General features: G+C 34.8%; 1 protein-coding gene across 20 annotated transcripts in view; it reads right to left on the reverse strand.

Annotated features, from left to right (window-relative positions):
- Positions 1-26,049, reverse strand: part of BAZ2B (bromodomain adjacent to zinc finger domain 2B) — a 314,188-nt gene that overhangs the window by 122,056 nt on the left and 166,083 nt on the right. For 19 of the 20 annotated variants that reach the window (XM_032355671.1, XM_032355672.1, XM_032355673.1 and 16 more), the window contains one exon: positions 15,243-15,386. In XM_032355671.1, the coding sequence (XP_032211562.1) occupies positions 15,243-15,384 (142 nt within the window). In that variant the 5' untranslated portion in view covers positions 15,385-15,386. Of the gene's footprint in view, positions 1-15,242; positions 15,387-22,743; positions 22,748-26,049 lie in introns of those variants that run through there. The other variant, XM_032355676.1, reaches the window with a different exon arrangement.

Raw genomic sequence — 26,049 nt, forward strand, 5'->3', positions numbered from 1 at the left:
CCCTGCTCATGCTCTTTGTCTCTCTTTCTCAAATGAATAAAAATCTTAAAAAAAAAAAAAATATCACTTGGTCTTTATTCTTCCTGATTCCATTTAAGTCACATATTGGATTTGATCACTCAAAATTCTACCACCTCCAAGGTCTTAAACTCTTAGGTTGCACTTAACCACAATTTCTCATTTCCATTTTCTTAATTTCTTAGCATGACCTCTAGTCACCCCCAATCTTCTACTACTCCCCTGACCCTATCTACTCTTCCTTCTCAATTTCATCACCATCTCTCCTGCGTTAACCTTGAAAGAAGTCTTACCTGTATGTCTACTCCCTCCCCTCTTCTCAGAATCTTTAATATTTGTGCCAAACCTCAAACCTCAAGTTACTGAAGTTTTCTTAATTACCAGGTCCCACTGATCTTTACTTGTCTTAATTTTCACCACTTTGTATAAATCTAGCATTGCTGAGTGCCTCTTCCTCATTAAAACCCACTATCAGGGGAGTAAGGAAGGGGAGGAGAACCCAAAAAAACCAAAAACAAACAAATTTTTTTAAAAAAACAACAACCACAAACCAACAACACAAAACCCATGTTCACCCTTAAGCTCCAGGTCATGGAACTGTCCTGATCTTCTTCTTAACTGTATCTTTTAATAAAATTCCTGGTCTGGTTTATTGGATTTTCTTTTCTAAAAGCAACATTCTTAAGGATTTTGTCCAGCTACATTTCTTTCTTTCTTTATGCTTTCTCAGTTATTTCATGTGCTTCCATTGTTTTAACCATCACTTCTATGCAATTAATTGGTAAACTAAGATTTAAACTCTTTGAGAACAAAAACTGAATCTCATTTATCTTAGTATCCCCAATAACTGCAAAGTGTGAAACACAACTGGTACTTAACGAATGTTTTCCACTGTTGTATTTTTGGTCACATTATTTCGTCTACTTCACACCTCTCCCATCCCTCGGCCTATGTATCATGCATTTGAATTTCTTTTGCCTCATAATCCTATCTATCCTAACCATCTCAAAAACATATTGCCTAAGAAGTATCCCTGAATTTCCCAGACTTGTTTTGCGGTTTCTTTGAACTTTCATGATTACTTGCTATCTTTCACTGTACCATTACTAGGATTTAAAGTTACAAAGGAAAAGGCCATCTCTTAATCATTTTTACTCTACAAAACACTGCATAAAAAAACTGTTACCAGTTGCAAGGGCAACACTTCCTAATACCTGCTACAGACAACTAAAATGATAATTTTCCTTGTTTCCTTCTTCTTTTAAAAGGATAGAATAATTATTTGTGATTAGATTAACTTGATTAGATTGAATGATTAGACTCATTCTATCACTGAATGATTAGAATAACTTAATCGTTCTTAAATAATTAAGAATACAGTTGATCCTTACCCAAAAGAGAGGTAAGGGCACCAACTCTCCCTCCCCCCACTGCAGTTGAAAACCCAACAGGTAACTTCTGACTCCTCCCAAAACTTAACTACTAACAGCCTACTGTTGACTGGAAGACTTACTGACAATTCAACAATCATTTAACACATATTTTGTATGTTATCTATATTCTATATTCTATACCATATTCTTACAATAAAGTAAGCTAGAGAAAATGTTAAGAAAACCATAATGAAGAGAAAGTACATTTATAGTACTATACTGTATTGATTGAAAAAGAAAGTATGTATAAGGGGACTACACAGTTCAAATATGTGTTGTTCAAAGTTCAGCTGCATATCTCACTTTTTCTCTCCTCCAATTATAAAAAGCAATGTTTTTGCTTTACAATGTTACTCAAAGGTCTTTGGGAAATTAGAAGCTGATTTAATGAATTCTTTGTTGTGACTTTTTTTTTTAATTTAATTTTTTTTTCAATGTTCCAAAATTCATTGTTTATGCACCCCACTCAGTGCTCCATGCAATATGTGCCCTCCATAATACCCACCACCAGGGTCATCCAACCCCCCACCCCCTTTCTCTCCAAAACCCTCAGTTTGTTGTTTCCCAGAGACCACAGTCTCTTGTGGTTTGCCTTCCCTCCAATGTGGCTTGTGGCTTTTATCTTCTTATACAGCAGGGGGTGCTGTTTAGATTACACCCTCATTCCATTATCAGAACAATGTCAGCCTTTAGCTGTCTTAAAATTTTAAGTTACTGTTCACAAGGTGATTTTTGATCATGGACTGGTGGTAGTTCAGTGAATGCTATAACTACATTTAAAACAAAGCATATTCTGTATTAATAAAAAAGCAGAATGATGCTGTTTTACATGAAACAAAATACAACATGAGTCAAACAGGCTCTATTAATCTTACGACTACAAAATAAGATTATTTAGATATTAGAATGTTCCACGTTTGTAGAAGTAATTTTTTCTACATTCATATATCTAATATCAGAAGATGCTCCCAAATAATAACTTGTTATGATTAAAACTCTTAAATTTTGTTCAGAGAAAACGTCTGCAACCTGATAAATTATATCATAAAATGAAAATACTTTTAAAAGATTACACTTACTCTTTTTAACAGATAATAACATTCAAATGTAATTTCAACATTATGAACTTTTTAGCTTCCATTTTAATGGGTAGGTAACAAATGTGCACATTTTGCACAATAAAAATTAATATCCATCTGTAATACCTAACTTCTGACTTAAGCTGAACACTATTGAGCAGAGCTTTTCAAATTCTGCTAGCCAATCTAGGTATAAGTGATTTAAAGCAGTTACATAAAATGTCAGTGTCCCAGTAACAAGGCATGGTAACTGCAAATATCTTTATTAATGCTAGTGCACTTCATGCCACAATACAAAAAGTGTTTTCCCCCCACAAGAACAGAATAGTATAAATACTGTACTAATGTCTTAAACCTGAATTACCAGTGAACAAAATCTCCTAACAGTCAGGAAAGTCCAGATAGCCAATTAAAGCAAAATAATTATACGAAGTATGCTAAAGCATCTAATCTTCGTAAAAATCAAGGAGACTGATTACTATGATAGAACTCCACAAATGTTGCCTTTTGTATGCTAGAAATAAAAAGTCTTTAATCTTTTCATTGCTTCCCAAACTTGTTGCAACATGTCTTCAAACTCTTGTCTCTAGTTCTTTAAAATTATAAGCATAATTTTATGGCATTGCAAAATCAGCCTCTAGTATACAAACTGCAAAGTATGCTAATCATAAAAAATGGCAGCATGTTCAAGTAAAAGTTATGTGCACACTTCAACACTAGCAATGAGTAAGTGTCATAACCAAATAGAACATCATCAAAATTATTATAAATTAAAGAAATGCTCAAATTACTGGTTCATATTAAAATTCTTAAATATATTAAATCTTCAAATATTCTGGAATTCAAAATATACAAACTATAATCTTGAACTTTGATTAGAGAACAGAAAGAATTCTATAGTTAATGGTGACATTTCCTGCAAATAATCTTCATTTCATTCCTGCACTGTCGAAAATTTCTCAGCCAATTAACTCCTACATTTTAGTATTTAAAAAGATGCATGGCATAGAAAGAAAGTCTTCACTTAAAGCATTTATTTTGAGATTATTTTAGGACTCACAAGAGTTTCAAAATTAGTAGAGTCCCAACCACCCCTATGTTAACATCTTACAGACATAAAATAATTTTCAAAATCAGGAAATTAATCTTGAGGAATTAAAATTAATAATTTATTCAGATCTTATCAGTTTTAGTAGCTATATCTCCTTAATTTTCTCTTATTTGTGACAGTTCCTCAGTATGGTCTCTCATGATCTTGATACATTGAAGAGTACTGGTCTGGGGCGCCTGGGTGGCTCAGTGGGTTAAGCCGCTGCCTTCAGCTCAGGTCATGATCTCAGGGTCCTGGGATCGAGTCCCGCATCGGGCTCTCTGCTCAGCGGGGAGCCTGCTTCCCCGTCTCTCTCTGCCTGCCTCTCTGCCTACTTGTGATCTCTCTCTCTGTCAAATAAATAAATAAAATCTTTAAAAAAAAAAAAAAAAGAGAGTACTGGTCTGGTATTTTGTAGAACATTTCTCAATGTGGGTTTGTCTGATGCTTTCTCATGATTAGAAGAGGTTATGCATCTTTGGGAAGGAGAAGCAGTACATCCTTCTCAGCAAAACATACTTGAGGTCCAAGATGTTGCTATGTGTACTGGTGATACTAACTTTGAACATTTGATTATGTAGTGATTTGCCTGGATTCTATGTAAAGTTACTATTTTCCTTTCAAACAATTTTTTTTTTTTTTAAATTAGAAAACAAGTCATTAAAAGTCTAGGTAACCTTAGGGAACAAAAGCTGCCACTCTCTAACACTGAACATGGTAAACAGTTCTTGATTCAGTTTAGCAAATGATTGTTGCTAAAGATAGGAGCAGTTCCTCTTTTGTAATAAGCATTTCTGTTAGACCAATGAAAGGACTTAGAGTTGATGGATTAAAATACTAAAAATATACAATATTTTTTACATAGTTTTATCTTCAAGTCCAGCTATACTTTATTTTAATAATGAAATAGAGAAAAGGTAACTAAAATTAATTGAATTCCAAAATCTTATTTTACCTATGTTTCAATAAAAAGAAATTCTTAAAATGAGCAAAAATTATTAAAATCAGCTTTAGAAAACATACTGGGTATATTAATTTGCTGGGGATGCCATACTGAAGTACCACAACCTAAGTGGCTTATAACATAAGCCACATCTCACAGCTCCAGAGGGCAGATGTCTGAAATCAAAGAGATGACAGGGCCGTGCTATCTCTGAAAGCACTAAGGAAGGATCTGTTCTATGCTTCTTTCTTAGCTTTTGGGAACTTCAGGTATTCTTTTTATATCCTCACATGGCTTTCTCTGTGCATGTCTCTGTGTCCAAATTTCCCCCTTTTACAAGGAAACCAGTCATATTGGTTTAAAACGTACCCTAATAACTTCCTTTTAACTTGATCCTCTGTAATGACCCTATTTCCAAATGGGTCACATTCTGAGATACTGGGGGTTAGAATTCCAGTATATCCTTTTTTGGGAGGAGATAAAATTTAATCTATAACACTGGGTTTATTTTTATGAGTACTTAATTAATTTGAAGGCATTGCCTTTCTATAGTAATTTACTGTTAAAATTCTGATTTAAAACTACAAATAAAAGTTAAAGTAAAATAATATTTCAAAAATAAACCCACTGAGGAAGGCTATACAGCTGAACATTTGAGAACCTTTTTAAATGAAATTTATAGATATCTACACTATCGACAAAGCAATTAAATATGTTATAATAGTTATTCATAACATAAATACTAAAAGAAACTGGAATGAAACTTTGGGTTTATTCTTAAACCCACAAGAATAGGCTACCTCTTTTTTTTTTTTTTTTTTTAAATGATTCTCTAGTGACTGTAAACTTAAGCCCTGATTATTTTTTAAATGAGAAGTTCTAACAAAATAATAACTTTGGACTTGCAGGATTTTATTTATTCATACCCTTTTCAGTAATGTTAACTGATCCTTTAAGATTCCTCACCATGTGGTTTATAATGCCCATTCCCAGCTAAAACCTGCATAGCCATTTGGTACTACCAGAACAAAATACAGCATGGACTAGAAAACTTACTAATTAAAGTTAATTTATCATCTAATTTTCAAGTCCAAGTCCTGCAAGTTTATCTCCTTCCTTTTGTCAAAAATAGCTTCTTAAGCATGTATTTTGTGCCAGGCACTGACTGGATACATGCTGATAAAAGAAAGCAGATATAGTTTCTGTCCTTCAATGTAGACAAAGGGACAAATAAGTAAAATAACACCAAATGTACAATTATATATGTGAAGAGTATAATGGAGGAAATTATTGGGGACAAAAATATGTGACAGTGGAACAATTACCTAGACACTATGAAAAGAGGAGAATTCTCCAATTAATGTCTCCGGACATTTAACCTGAGAAAAAGCATAAGAAAGAACCAGCCACGTGAAGGTTTTTCCAGACAGAGGGAGAGCATGTTTGACATCCTGGTTTGGGAAAGAATGTTTTGTAACTGAAGAAGTAAAAGGCCAAGGACTCTGAAAGATAACGGGAACAGAGTGAAAATAGTACCAGGTAAGTTTTAATTAGGCAGAAATTAGATCTTAGAGGGTATATCAGTTAGGTCAAAAAGTACCAAACACCCAATTCAAAATGGCTAAGTGAAAAGGTGAATGTATTAACTCATATAATGTAAAAACTTTTGAAAACAACTCCTTTTAGACAAGGAAGATTGATTGAAACTTTACCAGTATCTAATTTCTCTTTCTTCTCTTGGCTCTATGTCCTCAAATGGGCCCTTTCTCCTATATTTGTGGGGCAAAAGCATATCCTTTCTCACTTATAAGAATCCCAGAATGGGATCTCTTTGTCTTTGATTAGTCTGACTTACATTATGTGCCCATTATTCCTTACTCCTTACTACTCTGTGGGAAATAAGTTATTTGGATTGACTAGACTGAGTCACATACCATTCCTGGGGTCTTAAGTGAAAATTTTTTCCTTTTTTAAAAGAAACTTTTTAAATTTAAATTTAAAAATTTAAATTTTTTCCCAGTGTTCCAAGGTTCATTGTTTACAAGGTTCACAGTGTTCCATGCAATACTTGCCCTCCTTAATACCCAGGACCTGGCTCACCCACCCCCCTCACCAGCCCCTCCCCTCCAAAACCCTCAGTTTGTTTCTCAGAGTCCATAGTCTTTCATGGTTCATCTCCCCCTCCAATTTCCCCCAACTCACTTCTCCTCTCCATTTCCCAATGCCCTCTGTGTTATTCCTTATGCTCCACAAGTAAGTGAAACCATATAATTTACTCTCTCTGCTTGACTTATTTCACTCAGCATAATCTCCTCCAGTCCCATCCATGTTGATACAAAAGCTGGGTATTCATCCTTTCTGATGGAGGCATAATATTCCATTGTATATATGGACCATATCTTCTTATCCATTCATCTTTTGAAGGGCATCTTGGCTCTTTCCACAGTTTGGCGACTATGGTCATTGCTGCTCTGAACATAGTTATTTATTTGGGGGGACACTTTAAGTAATATTGTAGTAGTAGTGCAGAGGTCACATGAGCCATCCACAGAAAATGATAATAAAAACTAGATTTAAAACAAAATCAAGAAATTTAAATGGGATAATAAAAACTAGATTTAAAACAAAATCAAGAAATTTAAATTTTAATGAGCAAACCACAGAAAGACTGACACTCAAATTCAGAGCTTAAAACTATCCAAATACCTAGCTATAAGTATACTGTGCATGAATGGGGAAGGACCCCAGGAGCACAGCAAAATAGTTAGCAGAGAATATACAGAAATATACTCTTGAAAGACAGAAGTACACACCTCAGGTCAATTGAGCTTGATGTATTTCTTAAGTGAGTACATTCCTTCACCATGATTAGCTTAGAGAGCAGAAAGCCTGAAGTGTCAGAATACAGAGTACAGAGTCCAAATCTGGCAGAGCAGCTGGAAAGTAGTGGGTAATCTTAGAAGCAAGGAAACCAGAGAGAAAGAGACTCATCTTTGCTTAAGTACTTGGCTAACCTGACAATTTTCACAGACCTACAGGGTGCCAGTATAAAAAAGCAACAGTGGAAAGCCAGAGAACAGGGCATAGATCATCATCAGTATATTTTTGACAATGACATTAAAATGGACATCAATTTAAAAAATCGAAATGTTGAATTATTGACTTCTAAATAACCCATCGGTCAAAGAATTCATAAAGGAAAACAAAATATTTTCACTAGAATAATAATGAAAATAAATCAAAGGTTGTAGGATACAGCTATTGCAGAACTTAACAGGGAAGTTTATAGCCCTAAATGCATATATAAGAAAAAGAAAGGTCTTAAATACACGAGTTAAGCCTTCCCTTGAAGAAGTTACAAAAAAAAAAAAAAAAAAAAAGACAAAACAAAACAAAAACGCAACAACAACAGGAAATCACACTCACAGAAATACAGAAGGACAGAAATCAATAAATCTCAGAAATCTGAGAAAAACCAATGAAACCAAAAGATAGTTTGTCAAAAAAATTAATAATATTGATAAGCCTCTAGTCACAAAGGAAAAAGGGCACTATTTTAATAATCAGTAATAATAATAATACACTAATATGAATAATGAAAGAGAAGACATTCAAAGGATAAGGCACTATTTGGACCAACAATGTGCCCATAAATTCAATGATTTAGATGAAATGGACAAACTCCTTGAAAGACATCAACAATCAAGGCTCACTAAAGAAGAAAAAGATAACCTGAATAGTTCTGCATTGATATTTAAAAAGTAGAACTCGTGTTTTAATGTCTCCCAAAAACAAACAAAACAACAACTACAAGAAAACCTTGAAAACCCAGATGACTTCTCTGGTGGATTCTACCAGAAATTTAGAAAGAAATAATATCAATTTGATACAAGCATTCCCCCCAAAACAGGTTTTCAAGAAAGAGGGAGAGGTCAACTATATCATTTCTGACAAATCTCAAAAGAGATTTCTTTTGCTTTTTTAAAAATATTATTTATTTATTTGAGAGAGAGAGAGACAGAGACAATGCAAGCATGAGTAGGGGGAAGGGCAGAGAAGCAAGAGAAGCAGGCTCCTCACTGAGCCCAGAGCCTGACATGGGGCTTGATCTCAGGACCCTGAGATCATGACCTAAGTGGAAGTCAGAGGCTTAACTGACTGAGCCACCCAGGCACCGCACCCCTCAAAAGCGATTTGTACTACATATACATGAGCTTTTAAATATTCTGAAGAAAAAAAACTGCTGAAACTGGAATAAAGCTCATCTGTATGTATCAGGAGTTTATTATACTTCACAGGTTGGGAGATACTACAGGGGGCATCACCAGATGAGCTCAAGTGAAGAGGTAATTTGCTCATTTAACATTTGTTCTAAATTCCTTTCACTGTATCATCCTGAGATGCAGAAGCTGGGCAGCTAAAAACTACATTTACTAGTCTCTCTTGCAGCCAGGATTCTGGTCATTATTTAGATTCTGCCAATCAGATGTGTTTCGAAAGAATTAAAAATTGAGTTAAGCTGGCAGATTAGCAGTGCATGAGGCATCCTTTTTGCTGGTATAGATCTAGCAGGCAACACAGATCAACCTTGAAGGCAGTTATATCCGTGGTTCCTGATTACTGGATTCAGGCTAAGTTGGTGTGACCCATGGAGTCTTCAGTTAGAACAGTGGTGTCCTGATTGAACCAAGGGTAGTTTCCTTAAGCAGGCCAATTCAATAGTAATGCCTTGAAATCATTTGTGGGAATGAGGGAGCTGGCTCTTCAATAATTTCTTACGTACCCAGAAACCTCTTTCTGCTTAAAGAGCCTTAGTGGTTTGTGTTATCATGGACTGAACTGACTGATGTATCAATTAACAGCCCCACATGGTCACAGTTGCAAAACCAAAAAGCCAATTCAGTCTCTCACAACTGGCTTGATATCTGATAGCCACAGACATTTCAAAGTTAATAATGAAGGAGAGATAAGTGAAATCTTTAAAAATACGTATGTATGACCTTGAAGGGAAAAGAGGAGCTCTTAAGACAAAAAGAATAAGCATAAATAAAAATATGATAAATCTGACTACATTAAAATTGGAAGTTCTATTAATCAAAAAGCAATTTAGAATAAAAAAAGACACACCAAGACTGGGAAAAGATATCTTCCACAAATATAATTGATAAAAGGACCAGCATCCAAAATCTAAAACACTCATAAATTTATAAGAAAAAGATACATAATCCAATAGAAACATGTATCAAAGCCCTAAAATATCACTTTAAAAAAGAAGAAATCCAAAAGGCTAAAAACATAAAAAGTTACCTTAATGAGACACTATTTTGTATTCAGCACTGACAAAAATCAAAAAGGCTGTCAATGAGAAGTGTTAGCATGGGTGACAAGCATCAGGAATTCTAATACACAGCTGGTGGGAAAATAAATTAGTACTACTGGTAAAGTTGAAGACATTTTCAGAAATGTATGCTTACATGCATTGGAATCCATATTTAATGGTCATAACATTGTAATTGGCAAAAACAATTCAAATATCCACCAACAGTTGTGTGGATATATAAATGGATATACATTCCATTAAATGCAACATGCAAAAAGATACCTAAGCCTTTTATCCTTTAAACTTATTCCTCCTCCACATTTCTCATTACATCACTCCTGACCCAGTTCTTCAAGTCATGTTAGGGCTTCTCCCTCTCTCTAAACATTGCCTTGCCAAATTTGAGTAGTCATTATATTCCAAAAGAATCTACTCCCTAAATATCTCTGCAACCTTCTTTCTCCATCACCAGTAACTCCTTAATTTGGGCCCATTATCATTTTTCACCCAGATAAATATATGTAATTCCTTAAAGTCTTTGCCTCTGGTCTCATTCTCGTTGCAAACTGATGTTCAACATGATGCTAAAGCTTTCATTTTCAAAGCCATGTGATGATTAAAACCCTTCCACTTGGATGAAGTATGAATAAAAATAATGGCTATAATTTATTAAGCCCTTACTATGTGGCAGGCATTATTTCATTTATCCTTATAATGCTGCAAAATGGCTGGTGTTATATCTATTTTATAGATGAGGTAACTACAGCTTAGAGAGGAGTAAGTAATTTGTCCAAATTTACATAGCTAATATGTGGATAAGCCAAGATTCAATTTCAAGGTATTTTAATTGCAAAATCTTTGCTTTTAATCAATACATTATTCTGCCTAAATTCTAAGCATCACACATGAAGTTCTAAATGATCTGACATGAGCCTATTCCCCAGCCTGACCTCCTGTCCCTATGGTTCCACTTAGCCATTGTAGATACTGACTCTCCATTTGCTCCTTCCTTACTAATAACCTCTATTTTCTTTAGGATGGTAGTACGCTCAGCTAAAAACTAGTTTCCCTGACCTTCCTTGAAGCTGAGATTACTATTCTGATGAAAGAGATATAAATGGAAATCTCTGGATGGGGTTTCTGGGAAAGCTCTTTAATAAGGCTCAAAGTAACCTGGCATGCAATTTTTGCTCCACTCCTACCCCACCTTCTTCTTTCCTGGAAAATAGTGCTGGATCAGCTCTCTTACAGCCATGGGATATACATGTAAGCATGAAAGCCGCATGCTCTGGAATACAGAATATAAAATTAGGAGCCCAGGTCTGTGATGGCATTACCCACTCCAGGACTGCCTTTCTATGGGCTAGTGTGTTTAATTGCCATGTTTTCCTATTCATAGTTAAGCATTGTCAGAACTGACATATACCTTTAATTGAGGCCTTTACTGGTCAACTTGCAATTTACTCAATATACTATGATTTGGCACACTTCTGTAGAGGGAGGTGGCCTGCTATTAAGATACATATGTAAATCAGTCTCCTTAATTTTTCAAAGTAAATTCGGCATACTTAGGCTTCAGCCAGAGAATTTTTAAATGACTTACTTGTTTTATATATTCAGTATTTTTATAAGCTTTTGTTTGAAAATTCTACCCTTAAAAATGGGTTGAAAATCACTGGTCTATGACACAGTTTAAACTATCACTGAAATGTATTAAAGTTCTATCTTTGCATTGGGTCAATGACCACAAATCTCAAATAAATTTGATAAAATTTGATTGTGGAACGATTATTTTCTTGGCTTTCACTCAGAGCCAATTATGTGGAACAGTCTTAATATCTATGAAAGTGCCACGTAGAACACTGTGCATCATTTTGGCTTTTTATACAAATGTTCTGGTGACATATTTCCTACACCACGCAGGGCCAGAAAAAAAAGTCTGGTTTTTTTCTGAGGCACTGATATGCTTACTAACAATGGTATGTGAATCATGTAAGCCATTATGTTTTCCTTCTATTTTTAGCAGCTAATTCAGTTTTTTGAGTTTTTTTAAAGTTTTTTCTTAGCTAAGAGTGGCTTTCTACAGCTAACACCTTTTCAGTTTTTAGAGCCTATGTTTTGATATTTTATTTACTTTTTGTTTATTGTGCCAATACATTTACTGAAAGCTGTCCCAAATTATTTTTTAGAAACAGGCAAGTTATTTTTTTAAAAATCATACCTTAAAGGGAAAGGAATATTACTCTCTGAAAAGACCAACAAAACCCATATGCAGATAGCCTTACATTAATCAATCACTATTGCAATATTGTTTTCTATCCTAGCTAACTATAATAAAATTAAAGGTGTGTTGCGTTGTGAGATGTAATCCTCCCTTTCCAGGTCCCTGCATGTTATTGCTGGGTATGCTAAGAATGCAAAGCCTAGACCACTCTTTAAGCAGGTCATTTCTCAGGATTGCATTTGCAAGAAGCAACCCTGAAGGATAAAGCAGCATCTTCTTTAGGACAAGGAATGGGTTTGGGATTCCCCAAGGTCAGTATTCTTTTTTTTTTTTTTTTTTTTAAGATTTTATTTATTAATTTGACAGAGAGAAATCACAAGTAGATGGAGAGGCAGCCAGAGAGAGAGAGAGAGGGAAGCAGGCTCTCCGTTCAGCAGAGAGCCCGATGCGGGACTCGATCCCAGGACCCTGAGATCATGACCTGAGCCGAAGGCAGCGGCTTAACCCACTGAGCCACCCAGGCGCCCCCCCAAGGTCAGTATTCTTCAGCTGCAACACAAACCCACTGCATTTAAAAGGTTCATTTGAGCCATCATGTAGCCTCTGTGGGACTTAGGAGGCATGGGGAACCAATCCAACATGATATCCGTGTTAACTGTTGTGACAATAAGTAATAAAATTTCAGAGCCAGGAGTTTCATGTCTTCTGCTAACATCCATAATAGTGACAGACTAACTTGCAGGTAGGTTTAATCCCAAATCCTGACAAAGATTCTCAAAAAAATTAGTTAGATCATTCAAAGTTTTAAAGCAGGTTTGAATTACATCCTTTGTAACTCAGAAGAATTCCTATAGACATATCATTAATGAAGATGACAGAGAAAGGCCAATTAAAATAACTTTCAAACAACAGACTGTCCTCAAAGGAGCCATTAAAGAACTGTTGAGGTTCTGACATTTTAAAGATGAAAATCGTTTTGTGTCTTTATACATCAAACGAATTGAGATTTAAGTTGTTTATTAAGACAAAAAGCCCAGGCCCATTAACACTTGATGATCTTGTTTTAAAATGAAGAGAATTATCCCAATGAACGGGCCAAAAAGAATGAATCAAATAAGAGAAGACAGGAAAATATGAAAAATAGAGCTATGTGGGACAACTGTGCATTCTTTCAAGCAATTTATGAGCTGAAAGTTAATATAAGGCTTTACTTGAAAATAAAACATAACACTGTGAAAGCTAAGAACAAACAAAGAAAAAAATATTTTCTTAGAAAGTGAAAAACTGATGCTCTACATATGAAAAATATGTATTAATAACTGATTTCTGAAAACACAGAAATAAAATATGCTTCTATTCAAAATAAGCAACTCAACATAAAAAAGCCTACAACCTTTTAAGTTGGTAAATAAATGATAAAAGTGAATTCCTTTCTAGACCAGGAAATTTCTGATGCCACTCAGCAACTCAGGATACTCCACCCCTTTTGCAACTCCCAACTATTGCTAACAAAAAATAGTGCCCAGCATGTTACTAATTCAGAAAACTGAGAAATTGGTAACAGCAAAGTGTACAGAAAGCTCATGGTTCTGTACTCAAGAATGCTATTAAAACCTTCAACATTAAAAAAAAAAATCTTTAGAAACATTATATAAAAACTAATTCAGAAGTAAATACAAAGCTAGACAGCAGACTGGAAGATACACTGAAATGAGTTGACAACAAAGGAAAGAAGACTTATAAAAAGTAGGGAAGAGTAATTACAAAGGTACAATTGCGTGCAATCATTTAGACAAACTAACTTAAGATAAAACTTTCATCACTATTTTTGAACACAGCATATCATCAAAAGCTTTCATTATTTCACACATAAGGGGAGTGTGCATGAACTTGTAAAAGGACTTAAAACCAAGACTGCACAGGATGCAAGAGAACAGGGATTTTATTTATTTTTAACAAAAGACTACTGTATCTTAGTTATTTCATAATCATTAAAAAAAGTTATAGATGGGCGCCTGGGTGGCTCAGTGGGTTAAAGCTTCTGCCTTCAGCTCAGATCATGATCCCAGGCCCCGCATCGGGCTCTCTGCTCAGCGGGGAGCCTGCTTCCTCCTCTCTCTGCCTGCCTCTCTGCCTGCTTGTGATCTCTGTCTGTCAAATAAATAAATAAAATCTTTAAAAAAAAAAAAAGTTTTAGAAAATTGCTCTGATAAATCGATGACAAAATGACATCCTTCCTATCATTCCATTGATTAAAAAAATTATTGAACAAATATATATTCAGCAGTTTACTAAGGGATTTAGTTGGCAAACATTCCATATTTATGCATTTTATTTATTCAAAATTATAAATCTAATTTTTACAAAGTAAGGTATCATTTTGTTCTTCTGCTTATAAGCATATGAAATAATCTTTAAGATAAAAAATGTTTAAGGTTAAAAAGCTTCTTAGTGATAAAGGAATGAGTTAATCATACTTAACACATTTTTTTTTTTTTTTTTAAGGGATGTATTCTACCAAATCTGTGTTTGGGCAATGCTTAAAAATACCTTCTACATAATTAATCAAAATGTGTGTTATTTTCATTTCTGAAGCAAAGCTCTTTATTATTGTCTTTTTAGCAATTTAAACTTTGTTCATGTTTAAGAGAAACTTGTCATGCTGTTAATTTTTAAAGTATTTTCCATCGAGTAAATGATGTCCCTTAGAACACATCCGTGAAGTGGGGTAAAGCTGGAGTTTGGTGAAGGATATTTCAAATATCAGAAGCAAATTTAGAATAAAAGGTCCATAGCACTGGTACCTAATCTTACCACCAAAAACTCCTTTCTATTTCTTTACTCCCTCATGGGCCTATTGTTTCAAAACATTTTGTGTGTACTCATTTATTAATTGAAATGGTCAGATTAAGACATTATGATGAGACTCTCAAAGAATGCTCCTAATAAGCATAAAAAGTGCAATCTCAGTGTGCTGGTAAAATACAGAAAAATACAAGCTAGATGTTTAACCTAGTTATTTTGCAACAGGTCAACAGAGGTAATGAAATTGTTTTATTCATTTCAACAAAACACTATGAATGCAAATTAGTAAATGGATGGCATTCTAAAACTGAGTTAATAAAGGGTATTCACCACATGGGTTGATTGTAGAGCTAAGTGAAGCAGCTCCCGTGGAAAGGCCGCCTTTTGAAACTGATGAAGCCACAGACGGTAGAGAAGATGAAGGTGTAGTAGTGGAGGCTGTTGAGGATGGTAACCGTTCGCCAGACTCCATATCTATGAGAGGGAGAAGAATGTTAATTCTCAGTATTAGATAGTGGAATTATTCAAAGAATTAAACCTATCTTATTATCAAAGTAAGTCATTTAGCCATACTTTTATAAAATATGAAATAATTTCAAAAAACATGCTTTTCAGAAAGATACGGAATAAAAATGTAAGTACAATTTAAAATGTCAATTTATAAAGTAAGTTTAATGTTAAGTATACCAAAACTTCTTTTAATAGATTTGCATATAACATATTAACTTCTTATTCTTCCTAAATCACCTCATCATCTATTCATTTACAACATAATACCCATATTATCTTAAGAAATCAAGAAAATAACACCACATCGGAATGGATCTTCTAAAAAGACTTCTTGAAAGTCTTAAGCATCCAACAATCTGACTGGGTAACTTGTATCAGACCACGCGCTCCTCGCCCACCAAAAAGATGAATACATTTTAGAGTTGTTACTGTCAGGTTTGAACTACAGTTAAAATGGCCTTAGTATGACCCCTTTATAATAAGTGAGCACTTACACATATCTTCATTTATTTGCTTAGCTATTTCAGGTGCAATCTTACATTGGTCTTATTTTAAGTCTATGTTGATATTAAAAATCTAGAGTAGAAATGAATAAAAGGGGATCAAAATGTTTTAACTTCCAGTTTTAAAATAAGTCATGGGTTATAATGTACAGCATGCTGACTATTGTTAGTAATACTACAGTGTATATTGGTAAGTTGCTAAGAAAGTAGATCTTAAAAGTTCTCATCACAAGAAAAAATTTATAACTATGTAGTGATGAATGTTAAGTAGGCTTATTGTGATGATCATTTTCCAATATATATAAATATCCATCATTAAGTTGTACACATGAAACTAATTTCAAATGTTATATATCAATTATATCCCAATAAATTTTTTAATCTAGAATAGGTTACAGTTGTTTTAGTACTCTCTGCAAACAATGATCCTACAAGTAAGCAAGAAAGTCATGAAGTTCACAATTGCATTAATAAGTACACAATTTATAGGAAGAAACAAAACAAAAGATACTGCTCATTTATAACTGAACTTATGATCAACCACAAGTAAACTTTCACCATGAAATCTAACCATGAAAAAGATTTCTGTATGGAATTCTATAAGCAATTCACATAATTATTATATATTTTCTTATACAATTTAAAATTATATGTCACCATACAGTACATCATCAGTTTTTGATGTAGTGTTCCATGCTTCAATGTTTGAATGTAATACCCAGTGCTCAATGCAATACAGGCCCTCCTTAGCACCCATCACTGGGCTAACCCATCTCCCACACCCTCCTCTTGAAAACCCTCAGTTTGATTCCCAGAGTCCATAGTCTCTCATGGTTCGTCTCCCCGTCTAATTTCCCTGTCTTCATTTTTATATTTTCTAAGAAAAATAGTCTGATTTTAAAATACTGATCAATTAAAATAAGGCAGGACTAATGTATAAAAGTTGGTTTAATCCATAGGGTATCTAGATGATTTTACTCATAAGATCGATAGATATAGTAAAGGTTATCTCAGGTTAACATATAGCATTATTAGTAACCATTTCAGTAAGCTTTCCAATCATATACAATTCAAAATTTCTCTTCATATTCTGGCACTGCTGTCAGTCACCTCTACAGATGATGATACTGCTATAATGAGTTTGTATTCTTAAGGAAAATTTCTTTCTCTGTATCAGCAGTCATCATGGAAAAGAGCAGTTGTTACTGATAGTTACATAAAACTAACGCTTGAAAGGCAGGTTTTGGGTCATCAAATGGTCATCAAGAAGCTTGAAGATGTGTGGTTGGTCTGATGGAAATGCCCATACTAATATTTTCTCCACAATTTTCACCCATAAGCCTCATTTCCCTATGTACAAAAATTCTGCAACCTTTGTTAGACTTTACAGAAAAAGGCTATTTTTAAAAATGTATAGCTGGTAACCCCATTGTCTTAATAAATTCTAAAATGTGCTATTTAAATGTGTTTATTTTTAAAAAATAATGTAAAGTTGTTTTGTTTTGTTTTTTAAATTTGCCTTTGTACTCTACCGCAAAAATAGTGTGGTGATATAACATAGGTTAAGTACTTTAGCTGAGTACTTGGCATAAAAGTATTCAATAAATAATAGTCATTACTTTTTTTAAGATAATAAATTATGAACCCTAGGTATATTTCTTTCAGTTGTTATTATTTCATTCAGGACTAAAGCAGGTAAAACCCAGAAAACAAAATGAGCAGTCTCTACATACTGCTTATCGAAGATCTTTTCCTGGAAATGGTCATTAAAATAAAAATATAAATATACTTGGATCTTACAATCTACTTTTGAGAATCTATTCTGTAGAAATAAAATACTAGCAGGTTCTTTATTATAACACTTTAAAAAATAAAGTTTAAACCTGGAAATAACAAAGTGGAACTACAGTTAATGGTATGATGTTAAGGGCCTTTTTTAGTTTTCAATAAAGTGGAATTTTGTTTGATTTTTGGTTCCTTTTGTTCATTTAAGTGGAAAAGGGCTTAACTTTTTTTAAAAAATATGGTTATGCAGCCATTTTCCTTAGAAGTTCTATTTATACACATTATTCATGTATTATTCTTTTCAACTATTTTGATCTTAGTACTGCAGAGATAGATTACGGGCATGCTGCTAAACTCCTACAATACAGGGGACATCCCCCACACAGGGAATTACCTGGCCCAAAATGTTAGGAGCGCTAAGGTTGAGAAATCCCTGATCTAAAGTATCAAAAACTGTATGACTTAGAATGCAATTAACTAAAACTTTCCAGTAAGTATTAACTCTATATAATTGTTATAATAAGATGATTCAAGCAGATTTATTGACATTGTGATAAATGATAACATTATCATTATATTCAACCTATCATTTGTGTCAGTCTAACTCTATTATTTTAATTTTGTCCTAATTGTTTAAAACTGGTAATGTATCATAGGTCATTAATATATATCAGAACATTGCTCATACTGGATAACATGAATTTACTATATTTTACTAGGATGATATTTGCCAATAGCAACTCTGAGAATAGACAAAAATCAGAACTGTCACAAACAACTTTTCTGCATAATGATTTTCTATACTCATTCCAAAAAGATTCAATGATCAGTTGTTAATGATAACATTTCAAATTCAGGCACAGCAGACTTCCCTTTTGTGTAATCACAGAGGTTATGAATGCTGACAGCTGCTAGGTGTAAACCTGAACAGGTGCTAGTAAGGAAAAGCAAGACACGTGGGCTAAGAAGTACAAACATGATCAGCTGCCCTTTGTGTTATTTGCAGGAAACATAATAACAGACTTAGATAATTTCTCCTAGAAGGTGTTCTGTCCTTATCTTTGCCAGCAATACCAAAAGTTCTCTGTGGGGATTCAAAGCACAAGGGTAGATTTGGTGAAACCTGATTTATCCTTGCAAGGTAAACTCAAGTGAAAAACAGTAATCAAGAATAGTAAAGATCATGAGGTAGTCACTCTGCTGCTGCTTTTGGTTTAGTAGTGCTACTAACATTAGATTTACAAGTCCACTATTCTCTAAAAGGTCTGACAATGACTTTTATAAAACCATTTCTTTAGATAACTTCCAGGCAAGTGAACACTCGGACAAATAATATTTCAAGATTTTAAGTAGCATAACAAAAACAAAAGCCAAGAAGATACAAACACTTTTCTGATAAGGGATTTTGTGAAATAGGAGATAAGGCAGAAACACCTTATTAGATAATAAACAAAATTATATAATATGTTTGAAGGAAAGTCATTCTATTTACAAAACTTTTATTTACCTACATTTTCAAAAATAGTTATTTTGAGTCTTAAGCATAGTATCTTGTGATTTAAAATATGAATATATAAAATGAATTAATTTCCTTTGAAGCTTCGCATATTTTAACAACCACCGTAAAAAGTAACAGTTGCATCCCCAAACAAAAATAGGCTGGCATGAGGTGCCTGGGTGGCTCAGTGGGTTAATCCTCTGCCTTCTGCTCAGGTCATGGTCCCAGGGTCCTGGGATCAAGCCCTGCATCAGCTCTCTGCGCTGCAGGAAGCCTGCTTCCCCTTCTCTCTCTGCTGTCTCTCTGCCTGCTTGTGATCTCCGTCTCTCTCTATCAAATAAATAAATAAAATCTTAAAAAAAAAAAGGGGGGCTGACAATCAGGTGCTCTGTGCTGCAGTCTGTGATCTGGAGCAAGTCACAGACACCCTAAATACTAGTTTTTTTACCTGAAAAAAAGATAGGTTTGAACTAAACTAACCCTCAAGTCACTATCAGAGTTTTGCCAACTTGATGGTAAAAAACAAAACAAAACAAAACATTCACATCGTATTAAAATATTTAACAATTTTGGGTGGCTGGGTGACTCTGTTGTTTAAGTGTCCGACTCTTGATTTCAGCTCAAGTCATGATCATGAGATGAAGCCCTAGCACTCAGTGGGAAGTCTGCTCGAGATTCTCTCTCTCCTCTGCAGCAACCCCCAACTTTCTCTCTCTAAAATGAGAGAGAGAAAAACAAAACAAAAAAAAACATGCACATCGTATTAAAATATTTAACAATTTTGGGTGGCTGGGTGACTCTGTTGTTTAAGTGTCCGACTCTTGATTTCAGCTCAAGTCATGATCATGAGATGAAGCCCTAGCACTCAGTGGGAAGTCTGCTCGAGATTCTCTCTCTCCTCTGCAGCAACCCCCAACTTTCTCTCTCTAAAATGAGAGAGAGAAAGTTGGGGGTTCTTTATCTTTCCTTTCATTGCCCTGGTTCTGTCTCCAAATGTGTATCATGATAAATTATAAATTTCTGCTAAATCTTTTAAAGATTTACTTGTCTTATTTATCCATCAAGAGACTTGATAAGAAAATTATACAAGGGGCACCTGGGTGGCTCAGTGGGTTAAAGCCTCTGCCTTCGGCTCAGGTCATGGTTCCAGGGTCCTAGGATCGAGCCCCGCATCGGGCTCTCTGCTCAGCAGGGAGCCTGCTTCCTCCTCTCTCTCTGCCTGTTTCTCTGCCTACTTGTGATCTCTGTCTGTCAAATAAATAAATAAAATCTTCAAAAAAAAAAAAGAAAATTATACAAGAGTAGAGCACTGATTTTCATGCTCTTCAGTAAATATCTATCCAAAAGGATTAAATATTCCTTTGCAATGAGACATCTGTGAGAAAGAGGCTATCCTAAGATATAAAAGAATATTACAGAAAATTTGAACAAAATTTGACATGTATGGATCAACTAAACTGTAAGTAGAGTATATGAATTTAAATGCTGACAATGATTAGAAATTTCTAACAAGGATACAAAAGTCAGAAGAATAAAAAGAGAGACAATGTCTAGGTAATTGTTCCTTTAATCTACGAAGTCCCAAAATACAACCAAAAAGACTAAAGCTTTGCTTAACTAGGAAATACAACTAAAATTAACTGGAATTTCTAAGATATTTCTGGAAAGTGAGGCTGATGGATAAGAGATTGGGAAAAATTAAGCAGGGTAACAAACAGAAGTCATGTTACTTTATGCAAGATATCCACATATACTCAGAAGTTGAAGAAAGAAAGATGCAAAGTACTACAGTCTGATGAACTAGAATAAAAACTCCCTTTCAGTGGGGAAGAAGCAGAGCTAACCTAAGAGGAAAAACACACTTCTTAAAGAGCAAAATGAATTTAAGAGTTTGTGAATCATGCAAAAATACTTTTGTCCTGGTTTTCCTAACATTAGGTTTGTCTAATATTATCACTCTCATTCAAAATCTTCAGTTTATCCAAGAAGTATATTCACATATATGGGTAAAGATATATGTAAAGGATTATTACAGCATATTAATTATAAATGACTTTTTAAAAAAGGGTTGAGAGAGAGAGAGCATTGGGGAGGGGCAGAGGAAGAGGGAGAGAGGGGATCCCAAGCAGACTCCCCAACAACCATGGAGTCTGACATGGGGATTGATCCCATGACACTGATATCATGACCCAAGATGAAATCAAGAGTCAGATGCTCAACTAGCTGAGCTATCCAGGCACTCTGGTAAATAACTTTTAAAAACAAAAATTCCACCAATTAGGAATTGTTAAATTAAGGTACATCCCTTTAATAGAATATCATGCACAAAAGAATGAGGTACACCTATACTAGATTATTTTATTAAATGAGAAAAGTAAACTGGGTAGGAATAAAAATAGCATGATCTCATGTGTGATGAAGAGAAAAGGGAGAATACTTTTATGCCTGTATATGTAGAATACTTCTAGAAAAAATTTTAAGAAACTGGTAACTAGGGGCACCTGGGTGGGTTAGTCAGTTGAGCATTGGACTCTTGGTTTCAGCTCAAGTCATGACATCAGGATTCTGTAATTGAGTCCCAACATGGGGCTCTGGCTCAGCATGGAGTCCGTTGGGATTCCATCCCTCTCCCTCTCTCTCTCTCTGCCCCTCCCTTCATTCAGCGCTCTATTGCACACACTTTCTCTCTTGAGAGAGAAACAAACAAACAAACAAACAAAAACAAAGAAAAGAAAGAAACGGGTAACTCTTTACTCCTAGCTAAAGGGACTAGAAAATTGACATCTAGGATAGGTGAATTATTTTTCACTATATATCATTCTGACCACTTGCTACCATGTGCTAGTTAAACTAATTAAAAAAAAAAAAAAAAGGAAGAACTTCTAAAGATTTGTTATTGCTGAAAACTACCCTTCAGTATGTTCTACAGAGAGTTCCAGTTCAAGATTGCAATGCAAAAGGATCCCGAATCCACCTCCTCCCACAGACACACTGAGTCTACAGTGACCCATGAAACAAATTCCTCTAAACAAACAAAGAAACCCTAAAGTCTAGCTCAGTGATGACTAGATATCAGGCAAACAAGAGAACCACATTAAAACAGGTAAGAAGCTGAGACACAATATTGCTATAAAACCCCACTCCTGGCACAGGGACCCACAACCACGAAGGAACTCAAAACACAGAAGTTCTCCCTGAGGAGCAAGTAATTTGAGCCCCACACTGGGCATCCCCACTTTTATGACACACACTTGAGAAATGAGCCTCCAAAACAACTAACTTTGAGAACCAACGAAGCTTGCATCTCAAGACCTACAAGACTATGTGATCTGAGAAACTGCTTTCAAAGGACTCACATTCAGATTCACCCACCCCAAGACCCAGCTCAGAGGTAGCCAATCACACCCAGAATACTTGGGTTAATGCACTGGCATAAGGGAGCAGCATCTAATTTAACACACACACCCAGGAGCCTGCTGGAACACTCCACAAGGATGGAGACAGGCAGATGTTATCTTCACACTTTCCTCTTTACTGTGCTCCAGAACACCAGTATCTTCCATTAGGAAGCTTTTACATGCAATGAGTGCCCCAATTTAGAGGGCTACAGCCTAGGGAACCTCTTGACTGCCTACGTGTGGAGGCCAGGAGAGATTGTTTTCCAGGTCCCACACCATAATAATCATACCCCTATCTAGAACACCAATTTTTATGACTGCTTCCAAGGAATAGCTCTATATCACCTGTCTCTGGTGGGCAGTGGGGCTTACACTCATGGATCCACAGGATTGCACCAAGCAGAGAAAGGATTCTTAAGTAGCTACCATCTCCAGCAAGAGGAAGAGGCAACAGATGCACAGCTTGATCTTTCTGTGAGGGAGGTTTATTAGCTAATCATCATGAATTCAACCTGAGGGGTCAGCTTCTAATTAAACTTACATTGAAGGGCTGACTGTAATGTAATCTTTTCCAGAGAACTTGGAGGCTGGGTACTGTCTTAGAGCTCACTATTTGTCACATTCCAGGGACCTAGTGTCTCCTAGAGAGTTTTTATACACATCTGTTTTCCCAGTTTTTATGTCTGGTAGCCTGGTTTTTGTAGCTGTCATTCAGGGAACATCCCTTCATCACCTGGCTGTGGTGGTACATGAAAAGATGTACAATATCATTAATCATCAGGGTGATGCAAATTAACCACAACTCACACCTGTTAGAATGGCTATTATCCAAAAGACAAGAACTAACAAGTATTAGCAAGGGAATGGAGAAAAGGGAACAGTTGTGCATAGTTGGTGGGGATGTAAACTGATGCAGCTCCAGTATAGAAATTCCTCAAAAAATTAAAAATACAATGATTTAATAATTCCATTTCTGGGTATTTATCAAAATGAAAACACTAACTCAAAAAAGATAATAGGCAGCCCCATGTTCACAGCAATGTTATTTACAATAGCCAAGGTATGGAAACAACTTCAGTATCCCTCAATGGATGAATGGATAAAGAAATTGTGGCATATACATATAATGGAATATTCCTCAGCCATAAAAAAAAAAAAATGAAATCCTGCTCTTTGTGAATGGCCCTTGAGGGCATTAAGCGAAGTGAAGTAAGTCAGAGAAAAATAAACACCATATAATCTCTCTTATGTGTGTATATAAAAAAAAATTTAGAAATAAAAATAAGAAAGAAGCAAGTTCATAGATACAGAGAACAGACTGGTGGTTGCCAGAGATTGGGGTGTGGAGGGCTGAAAGAAAAGGGTGAACTGTTTTTGTCTTCTTTTGAGTGTGGTGCATAAAAAATGAATCTTGAAACACTGAAAAAATAAAATTAAATTTTAAAAAATGTTCTGCAGAGTCTCAGTTATTTTTAAGTACCTTGGAAGAAGGTAAGGAGAGGAAGAAGTAGAGGGTATGGCTCTAGCCCATATGCTACTAGCTTCCATCAGGTCCTCTTTTATCTGTTTTGTATATTGAGAGTCCATATGAGATTTTGTTTGAAAAAAGGGTCCCATTGACTTAAAAAAAAAAGTTTTCAAACCACTGATCTAACGGATCTCTGTCTCATATCACTTCTTAATAACAAGACCATCTGTCCATCCTATTTGTTGTGACTTCAAAATCTAAGTTCCCAACTGGAAGTTGGAGGTGTTTTCACTTTTGATTGATCTTTAAAACCTAATTTCAAGCCATTGCAAAATGTGTCTTCAAATTAGGTCTTATTCCCCTATGAAGAACATCCTTCTAATTCTGCACCCCAAATACCCTGACCCTGCTGGTCTGAGTCAATCACCTACTTGGGGAAGTTGTAAGTGACACATCTCATTATCTACTATCTCTGTTTCAATATCCCCCTGGATACTCAGTTCTCTCTTCTCTCTTTACTATCTTCATTTGTTTAAAAAGAAAAGCAAAAAGAATAAGAACAAAACAAGATACCTGTTGAATAGAATGTTCAGCTCTACTGACATTAATTAGTAACCCATCAGTTGGAGGTTGGGGAGAACTAAGTGATGGATTTACAATATTATAGTAAAACAACTTCTTTCTTTTAGAAAATTTAAAACCTAATGACTCATCCTTTCCTTCCCATCTATTAAAATGGGGGAGGTGGACTTCCTCCATTCTCTTAAACTAGTCAGGAACATTACCCCACTGATCATTCTCTCTCTTGTCCATATCTACTCTACTGGATTGTTCCCAGTTATCTTCCATCTTTAAAAACAAGAAAAACTCTCCTTTGACTACTGATCCCTATTTTGCCACTTCATATTTTCTACTCTCATTTTCAACTAAGATTATTAAAATAAAATTGTCTACTTTTATGGTTTCTATTTTTTTAACCTGTCCAGAACATCACTCAGTCCAGTCTGGCCCATCATTAGTATGACTTTTAGTGCTGGGATCCCACTACCAAAACAATGCATGAAAGTTAAGCAAATTCTAACCAGGTGAGCAGAAAGACAGACTATAAAAAGAATATAGAAATCAATCAGGAGGTAAAGGGAATTTTAGAATAAAAGTTGGTAGCAATCTGACTGGTGGAATGCAAAGAAATTAGATGGAAAAATTTAGACAATGGTATCTTTAATGCATGAGGCAAGTCATGATACAAAACCTGTATGCAAAGTATGGAATTCACATCCCATATAGGGGGATGAGCATGTACATGTTTATCCTCCGACCCCCCTAATCCAGTCCATTGCCAAGTCTTCTCTACTTTTACCATAATTTTAAATTGATCTACATTTTTCCATTTCCATAGTACAACCCTGATCCATGACACTAACAGTTTTCCTATAGAAACAAACTTGTCACAGTATCCCAATCCTTGCTGCTAAAATCCATTTTTCACAGAGTAAACTTTGTTAAAAATATAAATTAGATAATGGCACTTCCTTGCTTAAATTTTTTAATAAACATTGCAATTATATTTAAGATAAACTATTTACATCATTGAAAGGCTCCACAAAGTTCCTCCACCTATATTCCTAAGCCTCATACATAATATGTGCTCAATATTTTCTGGCTGAATGAGCTAAATATGAAACATAAGAGGAAATTATAGAGGCATTTTTCATTGTCATGATTGTTTTCCTTGACGTTCTTATCATTAAACTCTAGAAAGAATTAGTTAAGTGAAAAACTAATTTGAAGTGAAAAATAGGATGAGGGAGATATTTAAATGCTGATCCTGTTATTTACCCTTCTGAATTTTTGTTTTTATATTTAATAATGTGAAATACTTAACACATTCACCAAATTTTCAGTGAAACCATTTTAGTGAAATTGTTTAATTCTGTGGTAGGCAAAATAAAATTGATAATAGATATATTGGAAA

The sequence above is a fragment of the Mustela erminea genome, chromosome 8, assembly GCF_009829155.1.
Source record: "Mustela erminea isolate mMusErm1 chromosome 8, mMusErm1.Pri, whole genome shotgun sequence".
In the NCBI taxonomy this organism is placed as follows: Eukaryota; Metazoa; Chordata; class Mammalia; order Carnivora; family Mustelidae; genus Mustela; species Mustela erminea.